Below are 14576 nucleotides of genomic sequence, written 5' to 3' on the forward strand. Positions count from 1 at the left end.
GTTAAAGAGCAGGAGTGGGGCGGACAGCTGTCATGCAGATTCGTAGACATTATTCAAATAGTTATTTTTTACTCAGTTCACACATGGCAGGTAACTTAAATCAACAGGATATGAACTTCTAAATTAAGAGCATAAAATAATAATTAAGGGCATAAAATAATTATTTTATGGGTCAGGAGTTCCATAACCCCAGATAGGAAAAAAGTGTTGTCTTAGAATCAGAGACTGTCATGGTTGGAAGGAATTTGAATCTCTTTCCGGAGAACTTGGACATCTTGTTTGTATTGATTTGAACATTTTATCTTTCTGGTTCCCATGTATTGATTACCTTTCTTATACTCAGAGTCATATAAAAAACATGACCGTCATTCAGGTATTTGAAACAACTACTCCCTTGCCTGGATTCTTTTGTTCTCCCAGCTCAGCCTCCCCAGTGTTTCTATCCAGTCCCTTGCAGTCACATTTCTCATCTTTAGGTTATTTCAGTATCTTTAGATTTAAATCAAGTATCAAGGGCACTTGTACTCATTTAGAGCAACTTTTCACCAATGCTGTTTTTAGAATTTTTAGTTTAGGAGATAAATTTTTCTTTACAGAGAATATTGTTTATCAATACATTTTATATTTGATGCTTATATATGTGTTTAGATACCAGCGATTCATAGAATTTCTTGGTGAAAATGACTTTTAAAAATAGTACACTACTAAATAAGCATATAACATCAAAACAAGCGAGTCATTTCAAACAGCGTTTATCTGATCCACCCAGATATTTAACCCACACAATTTCACACAATATTTAACCTACCTGCCCCATCCGCCAAATTTTTAGACAGCCGATTAGGTTGTTGAATTTATTATCTGGTGGTACTAGTTTAATGAGCTCAAGCCTGCCAATAACATCTAGAAGGGTATTTATTATATACCCTTGTAACCTAGTTTAGTTTTCCTTAAGAATCTGGAGCCCACATTGTGGTCTTACTCTGATGCACATTGGGTAGATAAAGAACCATGTTTAACCTCTAATTCAATGTAATAAACATGCTGAATTACAGCACCTGTATTGCACATACTGGCTGAGCTCCTGATTGGCTATTATCTTGCATGTGTCAAAGCAACATATAAGTTAGGCTATATACCCAAGCCTCCACTCATGCTTGGGGAGAAGCAATTCTCCCTCTGCATAAAAGAAACAGGCCTCTGTCACTGTCATCTGTGGCAACAGTTCCTCTCCAAGCAATGGCATACAAATAAAATCAACACTATGAGTAAAACATTTTTAGGAAGAATAAATTCTGTCTGTATTGACCTTTTAAATTTTAACCTGATGGCCATGATATAAGTGGTGTACTGACCTTAGTTTTATGCAATGTAAACATCTAGTAATTTTCTTTCTTGTTTTCTCTACAGGAAATCAGATGATAGCAATGGTATAGAAAATAATGCCCCCAGGCACAGAAAAAATGTAAGTTGCTTCAAAATGGTATTCCAAATAAAATTCAATATGCATAGGCCATTAATCCATCTACATTTTTTAGTTTTAAAAAGACCTAGTCATTCACTATGTGCTTGGATATGCTTTTTTAAACAATATTATAGGAGAATATACATAGTTACACAAAAATAAGCATCTTTTTTCCACCAGAGAACATGTAACAACTAATCTAAAAGTGAATCTATTACACTGCAGATATATATTGTTTCCTTTGTCACCACAGGCTAGTTTCTTTTACAATTTTTTATGTAGTCTTATTTTTTTTCCCTCTCTGTTTTTCTGGATTCTCCTATTTTATTGTCACATATTCCCATATACTTGGTGCTATGAATGAATCAATATTAGCTTATTTTCTTCACTGATTAGAATCAAAATTTTCACAGTTCATAAACATTTTTTTCCTTGAGTATTTAGAATAGGAACTGTTGGTTTTGGCAGTAGTTTGCATCACCTCTTCCAGACATTTTTGCTTTGCTAAAGTGATAATAAGTTATTATAGAATAACCAGGTTATGCTAATTATGTTTCATTATGCTTTATGTAACTCAGGAATCTGTGGGCCAGTGAATGAGAAACATGATGTCAAGAGTCACAGGAAGATGTCAAAGAGTTTGGATTTCAGTTTTGTTTCTGCTTCCTGTTAAGAACACGTGAATTTTTATTTTTAAAAGGATGAAAAGTTTATGCAAGATGCTCAGCAGTAGCTTTGTAAATAATATATGCTATTTCAGATCTAAAGATATATTTTCATTCTATTATTATTTTACATTAAAGCAAGGTAAATTGTATTAAGTATGTTCTATGAGCTGTAACCCAGGACAATTAATTTCATTCTAGTCCTCAAGTGACCCACAGAACAGACACCAGCAAAACCAAATACTACACAGAGCGAATGTCACTCAAGACCTGTTTATAACCAAAGAATTCATTAAAGACAAACCCTTTGCCATTTGTCTTAAAAAGCTTTTTTTCCCAATCATGTTTACTAGGTGTAGAAGTATTTGTAATAATTTTCATGTAAAGTTCATCCTTCAGTCATATTGAAAAAAAGTGTCCTCAAGGGGAAATTAGCACTTTCTACCTTTGTTAATAATGGTTACTGTACAATGTCCATAAGAAAAACGTACTTTTCCTACAAAAATATTGGTTTAAGGCAAGGAAATAAAACCATACACTTGCCCCAAATCTCCATCACCACGAAAGCAGGTTTCCTAATCTCATTCCACTCATCGCCACTGTTTTCCCACACCAGGCTAAAGTGATATTTAGTCTTTCTGGAGAACGTTTTTTTATTTTTTTTCTTTGTGGTACGTGGGCCTCTCACCGCCGTGGCTTCTCCCGTTGCGGAGCACAGGCTCCGGACGCACAGGCTCAGTGGCCGTGGCTCACGGGCCCAGCCGCTCCGCGGCATGTGGGATCCTCCTGGACCGGGGCACGAACCCGTGTCCCCTGCATCAGCAGGCGGACCCTCAACCACTGCGCCACCAGGGAAGCCCCCTGGAGAACATTTTTTTAAAGCTATGGGTTTTGGATTTCTTAAGTGACAGCTGGTGTTGATGTTGTAGGGTACAGGTTCACACAGACGGGATGTAGCACTGCTACTGACATGCTTCCGTGCTTCATGATTTCCTGGTATCCATGGCTGGCTAAATATCTAAAAATGAATTATTACTGGTTTATAATACTAATGCCTTTGTCTGAAATCAAGAAGTACTAAAGCAGTTCTACGTTGCTGCCAGTAACTTAGACTTTTCTTTAAAATAGAATACTTTGTTTCTATTGCATATATAACTGAACTATTTTATAAAAATCACTATAAGTCCAATGAAATCTGAATAGACATGAAAAGTTGTTAATGGTTTTGAATGTAACATTAACATCATATGGCAGGATACTAGGTTAGGTTGAAGACAGTGATGTGAAACCTGCTGGGGGGCCCTTGGTTCTGATGTCCCCCTGCTCACAGTGCAGCAGGGTTCCGAACAATCACAGGCAAAGAGGGAAGGATTTGGGATGGGGGCAAAGAACCCATGATCTTGGTGACTAGGGGATTAAAGCTTGAAAAAGAGGTGTTCAATTATTTGAAAAAAATACTTTTTAGACATTTATATGATGTTCTGGCTGAGAAAATTATAATAAAATTCAGGTAGTGAAAAATTATACTTTATATGGCATCTTAACTAATGATGAAAATATTACTAGTATAAATAATACACATAAAGTGTCACTTGGAAGCTACTCATTTTGTTGCAGCAGTGTTTTGTGTAAAGCATGTTAACTGTTGACACAAGTTTTGTTGAATAGACTACATCATTTAAGTAATGGCAAGTTTCATCTTATTCTTGTTTTAAAGCAATAAGCCAGGCATTTGTTTTGGTTTAATTAATTATTAATTTGATAAAATGATCTTGGGTGGTATCTATATGATAGCAGACAACCAAGCAGTTCACTTATTAATCTAAACAATTTGAATTCAGTGAAAAATTATTCAGACCTGCTATTTGACTAAGTCCAATTCAAAACAATGTATTTGTGACTGGACATATACAAATCCCCAATTGTAGCTCATATGCAGTACACATTCTTCTCTTGTGCCATCACAAAATGGTTCTCAAGCAAGAAAAATTGCTACCCCAATGTAAAATAATCTGAAATATTTATGTAGTAAATTGAATTTTTAAGTGTTAATGCTTGCTATTTTTCCTAGCAAAGACAATTCACTTCAGTAACTTTAAGCAGAAAAGGTACTCAGAAAATTAAAGTTGAACTTTGGCTTTTCAGAGTCTCTCTGGAGAACTTCCAGAAAATTATTCCACCACTGTTAGGTTAAAAATGGAATGCTTCCATTAACTAACCTCACGGAGATGAATGGATTAACCAAAAATGACCAGTTGTAAATTGAAATGACCAACTGAAAATACTAAGCAAGCAGAAAAGCTGAAGTAGGAAAACTACTCCACGTTTATATATTAGACACCTTGGGAAATTCTATCAATCTTTCTAGCTAACAGAGTTTTGCAGCATAATAAGTAGATTTAATGATGTCTTAAAATTCCCAGATATTTTCATATTCAGTTTATGCTCTAATGTAAATCTTCTCTTTGCAGTCTTTCCCTTTTTTCTCAGCATCTAGTTACCCAGGCCAAAACCTAGAGCTCACTGTGCTATTTTCTTCTCTATTAACTAATGTTTATTAGTCATGAGTCTCTATTCCTTTGGCCTTTTTAATAGCTCATTAATCCACCCACTGCTTCCCCTACCCTATGCTCGCCAGCTGCAACAGCTAAGGTCTTGATTTTCCTACCTCAGTCTCATCTTCGGTTAATCATTTTTTGCATTGCTGCTGGGCCATATTTCTGAAACACAAATCTCACTATGTAGCTTAATGTGGCAGCTTCCATGACAAAGCTCTACAGGCTCACCTTTGCCATATCTTAGTATTGCAGTTTCCAAATTGTGAATCCTTTCCCACTGTCTTGATTTAGCCTTGACATAGAGAGTCTGTCCAGAATGCTGCCCCCTGTGCTCCTCCCTTTTGATGAACTCAAGTTCAGCTTTCAAGACTTTAATCTGATGTTACTTCCTGGCAGATCCCTCATACCCAGCTGAGTATGTGCCATCTTATGGGCTCAAATAACTCCATGTTTCTTTGTGCTTATTACCCTGTATTATAAATATGCACTTATATGTCTCCTTCCTGGATTCTGCTTTTATTTCTGTATCCCATACCTACCACAGAGAGGGTACATTGGAGATGCCATGAAGTGTGTGGTGCATTGGATAAATGTACAGGTAAACATCAAATTTCATAAAGTTATACTTATTTTTAGAAAAGTCTAAATTATGACTTCAGAATTGAAACAAAATAACAGAGATAAACAAGCCTTTAAAACTTCATTGTTTGCTTCTACTTCTTTGAAAAACAGTAATAATAGAATAAAACGTCCTGTCAGATTTTAATAATGTGTAATAATCAAATGAGCAAAGGGAGTTCTGATTCCTAAACTATTATACAGGGTATGTTGCTTTCAACTTATCTAAATTCCTATTGGGACTTCCCTGGCAGTCCAGAGGTTAAGACTTCGCCTACCAATGGAGGGGGTGCGGGTTTGATCCCTGATCCCTGGTCAGGAAGCTAAGATCCATATGCCTCCCGGCCAAAAAACCAAAACATAAAACAGAAGCAATATTGTAACAAATTCAATAAAGACTTAAAAAATGGTCCACATCAAAAAAACTTAAAAGAAGAAGTTTCTATTGTCCTTTATTTTTCATAGGCAGTGCAAATGTTAACCTTATTTTTTTCCTTTATTTTATTTTTATTTATTATTATTTTTTTTTTGCGGTACGCGGGCCTCTCACTGCTGTGGCCTCCCCCACCGCGGAGCACAGGCTCCGGACATGCAGGCCCAGCGGCCATGGCTCACGGGCCCTGCCGCTCCACGTCATGTAGGATTCTCCCGGACCGGGGCACGAACCTGTGTCCCCTGTATCGGCAGACGGACTCCCAACCACTGCACCACCAGGGAAGCCCAATCTTTATTTTAATAATACAGTGTATTGACTTTATATACATAAAGAATTTTAGTAATTGTAGTTCTTTGCATGGTACTGTAGATATTAGTGTCCACTCCACTAATTTTCTCTTTCCTCCTCCCTGCCAATACCTCAAGAATATCTCAGAGTACCTCAAGAGTACCTCAGAATCCAATTCAAAATTTGTATTAAATATATTTTTTAGAAAGCTTTCGTTGGTTAGTTTTGGTCACTGAAAGTTTGTCGTTAATTAAATTCATCAAAAGAAAAAGAATGTCAGTTCTGCTCACTTATTCCCTGGGTTTTCATCTTTGAGGCATTTAAATAGATTTATGCAAATTATTTACTGAATATCTACTTCTTTATAGAAGATGAATCTTCTCTAACTGAACAAGTTATGCAATGAATTAGGGACTTGCTTCCCGTTAGCATGTTTAGGTGGCAGCAAGTTCAAGTGTGTGTTCCAGTATTAATTAAAAGGCACACTGACCTATTATAGCTTTCTCTGAATTTATATATATTGAATGACTGAAAAATAAATGAATGACTCAATTATTTTGGAATCTTAAATTATACATATTTATGTACTGTCTACTTTGATTTTGATTAATTGTGAGTTTATCTTCTCTAGCATAGATAGAAAGAAAACTGGAACTATCTATGTGCATTTCTTTCATGTGATATTTAGGAATGTATTTGCAGTATACCTGAAAGGTCAGTTACATGCTCAGTTTATCAGCTGAGTTCTTTATTGAGGGTATATCATATTATTAAATAGTAATAAACACATTTGTTGAGTGCTTAGCATGTGACAGGTACTGTGCTAAATACTTTGAAATGTGTTATCTCATTTAATTTCCACATCATCTTATGCTACAGAAACTATTAACTACTTTTTTATAGATGAGGAAAGTGAAGCTTGAGAGATTAGGTATTTGGATCTGGGATTGAAATCCAAGGAGTCCTCCTCAAGAGTCTAGGTTTAACTACGTTGAACAGCTTTGGCCTGCTACTTAGGTGCTTCTTAGAAAAATGAGGCCATTATCTATTAACTGTCTTTCTTTAAAAAAAATTTCACTCCTTTCGATGGTCAGTTAAATAATAAGTTCCATAATTTTATTCTTAAGGCCTACAGAACCTATTCTGTGGCATACTTGTGTTCCTGCAGTGGTGCTGGGGAATCAATATACTTCTGTTTGAGAGTCTTTATTGTTTTCTCAATAACTAGTGTGATAAAATTTATCATCCAAACACTGAGAATGAAATAAAGTGCTATTTGTAATTCTACCAGGACAAACAGAAAACAGACTGTAAGTCACATTTTTAGCCTGTAGGTAGGAGCTAAGTACTTTATGGATGATCTAGCCTAGGCACAGCAGTAATATCTGCAATTCTGAGTAATAAACACTTTGAAATTTACCTCCAAGGAATGACCTATCTTTAGCAAATGCCAGGTGAGTTTCACTATAGAGATGTGCCTATAATGAGACAATTTAGTAAGCTTAAAGATTTATTACTTTTCAAAAGTAGTATGATTAAACTGTATCAGCATTTGAAAATGTGATTCACAAGTTGTAAGAGAAGCTGGGAAAGAAAGTCCTGTTTTTGATGGCCTGTGAAACGAACTAGACAATTCTTTGGACTTGCTTACCTTCATGATTAATGTGTCATAATGATAATATCTATATAATTCTCAATAAATCAGGAATGCCTGATTATGCCCTTATAATAAAATTTACTTATGAAATCAGTGAACATCACTCATGACTAACATTGTCAAAATTACTTTTAATCACATGATTAACCTGTAACATTTGTATTTCATTATTTCTCATGTCCCAAATGGGAGAATGCTAGTGAAACTTGTTTAGGGTATTGGTTAAAATCTATATATTATTTTGGTGTGTTATCTATTAAGAACTTTTGCTTATAAAAATTGATTTTGCTATTTAATTTGTAATTTACCTCAGAAAATAATTAGCACAAATTCTTATTTTTCTAAAGTTTATTTGATAAACAAATGAAAATATTAGACTTATTACATATATAATTAACTATCATGCTATGTAATGGTTTAAAAATACCACAAAATATGATGACATGAACTGCTTTTGTGTCTCTTAAGATAGAAATTTGACCATAAACTTTACTTTTTTTTTTTTTTAAATCAAGGACCATGGGTTTATTATGACATATTTCCTAGTAGTTGTAATTTTTTTTTAGCATGTGTGTCTAAATTCTCATTAATGTCTTTCTGTATTTATGTAAACAGCACAGAAAATGTTTGTATTAGAATGTTTAAAAATGTTTTTGTTGCATTAACTCAAAGGATATGCCTAATATGTATTTAAATTCAATAAAATGTACTCTGAATTAAAAATTTAAGTATTATAAAAGGTATTTTAAATTTTTAATAATCACTTAAATGTGAATTTAAAGACACTAGATAATAGAAAACACTGACTTTTTGATTTTTGATTATACACCCAGGAAATTCAAGTTTTGTAAAACAATTCGTGCTTCTCAAGTCCAACAAAAAAAAACTGCCTACAGCTGGGATTCTGTATTTTGACACATCAGATAGGAAGTTAGAAAGGAATTTTCAAAACATATCAGGGTATGTTTAGAAAATTTAAAAGACAACTGTTGCCTTGACAAAAATGGACATTTAAAATGAAATTAATGTATAGAATATATTTGCTTGTTGTCCTGGGTGATTTTTTTTTCCAACACTGCAATGTCATTTTCAATTAGTTTAGCAAAAACAGTTACAAAATATTTCAAAATCTGTATTCTATGAAAATGTCTACTGCTACAAAAGAGAATCAATATTCCAAACAGAGCATTTTAATGGTCCTGCCAGTCAGTCAAGGTAAAAAGAAAAACACATTAGGGAGAATAATAGCATATTTCACTATGTATTACACTTGACTCTTACTTTAATTGAAATAATTAAATATATATATTAAAATGATGAACGGCTAAAAAAGAAGTGTTTGTGTTGTAAAGCATATGAGGCCAATTTAAAAGGAGTGAGTAATTGTATTTGGGCAGTGACTAGATTAAAAAAAGAAGAAATGATTGGGGAGATCCATGTCTGGAAAGACATAGTTGACATATTTTCCTCTATTTCTCCATCCAAGTATAGCTAACAATCTATGCCTTATTAAATAAGTAAATATTTAATATTTACAGTAAAATATTCTGAAAAGTGAGGACAAGAATGCAGATCAACTAGGAACTTTGGGAAACAAGTTATGACACACCAATGAGATTCCTGATTCTAGGTGCTAGAGAAGCCAACAGCCTGGAAAAACCAATGGGTTCAGGTACAGAAAGCTCTCCTCTCTTTAGCCAAAGAACCAGGAAAGGAAAAATCTAGCGAGGCAGAAAGACATTTAGAAAATAACTATTCTTCTCCAGCCAAACACCACCACTGTGGCTCCCCCATGCACAACCAGCAGCAAAAGTTGAGTGGGGAGCTGAGACTTTTAACCCACCTGGTGGTAATAAGGCATCTCTCCCACTCCCAGTGGAAGGCTGAATTCCCACTTCCATCCTAGAGGGACAAGGTACCCCTCCTTCCCTGGATGTCAATGGAGGCAAAAGAACTCGGATTTCCAACTCTACCTGACAGTAACCAGGTGAAGTACCCCTTTTCCCACCAAAGTGTCTCACAATACCTAAAGTATCCAGGTTTCAAAAAAAACCTCACTCGTTTTACCATAAATCATGAAAATGTCTCGCTGAGTAAGAAAAAACAATCAACAGATGCCAATACCATGATGAAAAGAGAATTATCTGATGATGATTTTAAAATAGCCATCATCAAAATGCTTCAGTGAGCATTTATGAACAAATGAAAAAAAAGCAAATAAATAAAAAGTATCAGAAAATAAATAGAAGGTATAAGGAAGACCCAAATAGAAATTTTAGAACTGAAAAATACAATAACTGAAAATTTTAAAAAAACTCAGTAGATAAGCTCAACAGCAGGATGGAGATGATAGAAGAATAAATCAGTCATACTTAAGACAACAATAGAAATTGCCCAATCTACAACATAGATCATCTAGACTAAAAAATATGACAGAGCCTTAGGGACCTGTAGGATAACAACAAAAGATAAACATTTGTATTACTGGAGCCCCAGAAGGAGAAGGGAAATGGCAGCACTGAAGATGTACTCCGAGAAATAAATAATGGCTGAAACTTTCCCCAAATTTGGCAAGTGACATAAACCTACAGATTCAAGAAGCTGTGCAAATAACGCACCATAAACCCAAAGAAATCTATGCCAAGACACACTGTAATCCATGTTGTGAAAACTAAAAATAAATAATCTTGAAAGCAGCAATACAGAAACACCTTACCTGCTGGGACAAAAACAAACTGAATGACAGTGGGTTTCTTATCAAAAACCATGAAGCACAGAAAGTAGAGTCACAGCATTTTTCAAATGCTCAAAGTACTGTAAATCCAAAGTTCTATATCTGGTGAAATGATCCTTCAATAATGAAGTAGAAATCAAGACATTCTCAATGAGGGACAGCTAAAAAACTTTGTCACCATCAGACCTACCCTAAAAGAATGGCTAAAGAAAGTTCTCTGCAGGGGGTAAGCAGGTGGGGCTCACACCTATGTGGCCAGGTGGGGAGCCCAGGGGATGGGGGAATGAGGAGGCGGGGCAGGTCTTGCAACGCCATGCTTCGGCTCACATGGGCATTGGGTGCACGGTTGTAGCTGCCTCGTGGCGGGAGAAGTGGCACTCGAGCCAAGGGACGTGCAACTGCCCTCGCGTGGTCATGGAGGCTCTGCAGCGGCTACCGGCAACCACTTCGGCCCCTGGCTGGAGCCGAAAGCTACTGCTGCTGCTGCTGTTGCTGCTGCTGTTCCTGCTGCCGGCCAAAGCTCTGTGGGGCTTGGAGGTGGAGGAGAGTTCCCCAACCCATGAAGAGGAGTGCCACTTCTATGCGTGTAGACAAGTGTACCTGGTGGGTAGGCGTCCCAGGTTTCGGTTGCCAACCACTCCCTGCACCTCAGCAAAGCCAAGATTTCCAAGCCAGCACCTTATTCGGAAGGAACAGCTGTGATAAATGGAGAATTTAAGCAGCTGGAAGTTAACTGACTATTGTGGGAAATACCTGTTTTTTTTCTTCTACCCACTTGATTTCACTTTGTGTGTCCAACTGAAATCAGTTATTCTTTGGCAATAGAACTGAGGAATTCAGATCCATAAACACTGAAGTGGTAGCATGCTCTGTCGATTCACAGTTTACCCATTTGGCCTGGATTAATACCCCTCGAAGACAAGGAGGACTTGGGCCAGTAAGGATTCCACTTCTTTCAGATTTGAACCATCAGATCTCAAAGGACTAGAGCGTATATCTGGAAGACTCGGGCCATACTCTTAGAGGTCTCTTCATTACTGATGACAAAGGAATCCTAAAACAGATTACTCTGAATGACCTTCCTGGGAGTAGATGTGAACCAAATCTACTGCGTTTGGTTCAAGCATTCCTGTACACCGATAAACATGGAGAAGTCTGCCCTGGTGGTTGGAAACCTGGTGGTGAAACAGTAATCCCAGATCCAGCTGGAAAACTGAAGTATTTTGATAAACTGAACTAAAAAATACTTCCTCAGTTCTTGATGCTTGAAACTTCTCAATAAAGTTCAGTATTTTATTACCAAAAAAAAAAAAAAAGTTATCTGAAGAGAAAGCAATTATAAAAGAAGAAATTTTGGAACATCATGAAGAGAGAAATAACAATGGAAAAGAATAAAAATATCAGTGAATACAATAGACTTTCTTCTCTTGATTTTCTCTATTATTTTTTACCGTTAAAGCAAAAATTACAACATTGATCAGTATAATGTAAATGTAAAGGAAATATTTAATATGTGTACATAATAAACGGGAGTGTAAAGGGACATAAAAGAATATAAAGTTTCTACACTCAAACTGGTAAAATGTCTACATCAGTAAATTGTAATAAGTTATGCATTTTGATACCTAGAGAAACCACTAACAAAGATATACAAAGCTATTATAGATAAATCAAAATGGAATGTAAAAAAATGTTCTAGTAACCCACAGGAATGCAAGAAAAAGAAAGCAATGATAAAACAGTAAAGTAAAAGGATGGAAATATATGCCATGTAAACTTTAATCAAAAGGAAACAGGAGTGGAGACTATTACTATCCAATGAAGTGGTTGTCAGAGCAAAGATAATTACCATTAACAGAAAAGGACAATTCATAATGGTAAAAGAATCAACCCACCAAGCAAATGTAGACCAAACAGCAGAGTTGCAAAATATGTGAAGCAAAACTAATAGAACTGAAAGAAGAAATAGACAAACCCACAATTACAGTTGGAGACTGCAATATCCTTCTCTCAACTGATAGAACAACTAGACAGAAAAAATGGCAAGCATGTAAAATAACAACACTGTTACCAAATACAAGTTCTTGTGCCCCACACACAGTGAGGACAAACAAACTGAAACATGAAACATCAGAGTTTGGAGCAGAGAAATGTTTATTACAGAGCCATACAAGGAGACAGGTGGCTTGTGTCCAAAAAGCCCTGAACTCCTTGAATGGCTGCAGCAAAGCACTTTTAAAGGCAAGGTGGGGGTGGGGGGGAGAGTGGTTAGTTGCTACAAACTTCTTGGTGTTGAAACCCTTTGTTCTTGAAGCTGTCCACGAAGGTCAGGTCAAGATGTTCCTGTAAAGCTCCAACACATGCTATACTCTGTTCTGCAACTTTTTATCTCTATGTGAATGGACTCTTACAGGTCAGAGCCCTGAGAATAGGGCTCCTATATATTTCAGGCTATAGGCAACATTCTTTTTTTTTTTTTTTTTTAGGCAACGTTCTTTTACAAAAGCTGCAGAGCCAGCATGACTAACCACAGACAACAAAGCACAAGGTTAAAGTAAAAGGAACAGATCCAATATGGAGTCGGATTTGTTCTTCCCTATTACAACACCATCAACAAATAGTATCTAATTTACATATATGGAACACTAACACAAAACAGCAGAACATGTGCCCATGGAACACATACCAAGATAGATCATATCTTGGATCATAACCCAAACATCAACAAATTAAAAAAAAACCCAAAAACTAATATCAGAGTATTTTTTCATCCAAATGGAATCAAAGTAGAAATCAGTAACAGAAAGCAAACAGGAAATCTCTAAACTTGAAAGTTAAACAATACACTTGTAAATAACCTATGAGTCAAAGAGGAAATCTCAAGGGAAATTTAAAAAATACACTGAACAGAAAGAAAATGAAGATACAACATCAAATTTATGGGATACAGCTATTGCAATGCTGACAGGGACATTCATAACATTAAGTTCTTACAATTAGAAAAGAGGAAAAGTCTCAAATCAATCTAAGCCTTCACCCCAAGAAACTAGAAGAAGAAAAAATAAATCCAAAGCAAGCAGAAGGAAAATAATAATATATATAAGAACATAAATCAACGAAATTGAAAGTACAAATAATAGACAAAATCAATGAAACAAAAATCTGGTCCTTTGAAAAGGTCAATAAAATTGACAAACCTCCAGCAAGACTGACAAAGCAAAAAGAAGACAGAAATTACCAATATCAGGAAGGAAACAAGGCAATATCATTAGAGAACCTGCAGACATTAAAAAGATAATAAAGATATAGCATGAACAACTCTGCCCACATAAATTTTGACAATTTAGATGGAACAAACTACACAATTACCGCACAAACAAATCACACAATGTACAAAAGTTAATAGAATTGCTCTACAATTATTAGGGAAATTAAATTGATAATTTAAAAAATATCAAAAAGGAAATCTCCAGGCCCAAATGATTTCACTGGTGAATACTACCAAACATTTAAAGAGAAAATAACACCAATTCTTCATAATTTGTTTCAGAAAATAAAAGAGGAACAAACATTTCCCACTAATTTTTATGAAATCAGTGTTACCCTTACACTAAAACCAAAGATAGTACAAAAGAAAACTATAGACCAATACCCCTTGTGAATATAGAGCAAAAATCCTTAAAAATATATTACCAAATAGAACTTAGCAATATATAAAAAGAGTTATATACCATGACCGAGTGGAATTTATTCCAGGGATGTAAACTGGCTCAATATTTTAAAACCAATCCTTGTAATCCACCATATTATCAGTGTAAAGGAGATAAATCACAATTATCAACAATTGGTGCAAAATAAGCCTTTGACAAAATGCAACACCCAATCATGATAAAAACTCAGAAAACAAGGAACAGAGGGGAACATCCTCAACTTGATGAAGAACATCTACACAATCCAATAACTAACATCATACTTAATGGTGAAAGTGGAAAGCTTTCTTTTTATGTTTGGGAACAATGCAATGGTGTCTCCTATCCCCACTGCTAGTCTACATATTACAGGAAGTTCCAGGAAGCTCAATAAGGTAAGAAAAAGAAATAAAAGACACACAGATTGGAAAGGAAGATATAAATCTGTACATATTTGCAGATGACA

At 35.5% G+C, this 14576-nt stretch overlaps 1 protein-coding gene and 1 pseudogene across 1 annotated transcript in view; both read left to right on the top strand.

Annotated features, from left to right (window-relative positions):
* The window catches only part of EMB (embigin), a 40867-nt gene extending 38411 nt beyond the window's left edge, over nt 1–2456 (top strand). The window contains exons 8-9 of the mRNA XM_032627063.1: nt 1411–1465; nt 2044–2456. Of these exons, the coding sequence (XP_032482954.1) occupies nt 1411–1465; nt 2044–2061 (73 nt within the window). The 3' untranslated portion in view covers nt 2062–2456. The remainder of the gene's footprint in view (nt 1–1410; nt 1466–2043) is intronic.
* Nucleotides 2457–10835: 8379 nt separating this feature from the next.
* LOC116751625 lies at nt 10836–11737 on the top strand (annotated as a pseudogene).
* Nucleotides 11738–14576: the final 2839 nt, after the last annotated feature.

The sequence above is a fragment of the Phocoena sinus genome, chromosome 3 (assembly GCF_008692025.1).
Source record: "Phocoena sinus isolate mPhoSin1 chromosome 3, mPhoSin1.pri, whole genome shotgun sequence".
Taxonomy (NCBI): domain Eukaryota; kingdom Metazoa; phylum Chordata; class Mammalia; order Artiodactyla; family Phocoenidae; genus Phocoena; species Phocoena sinus.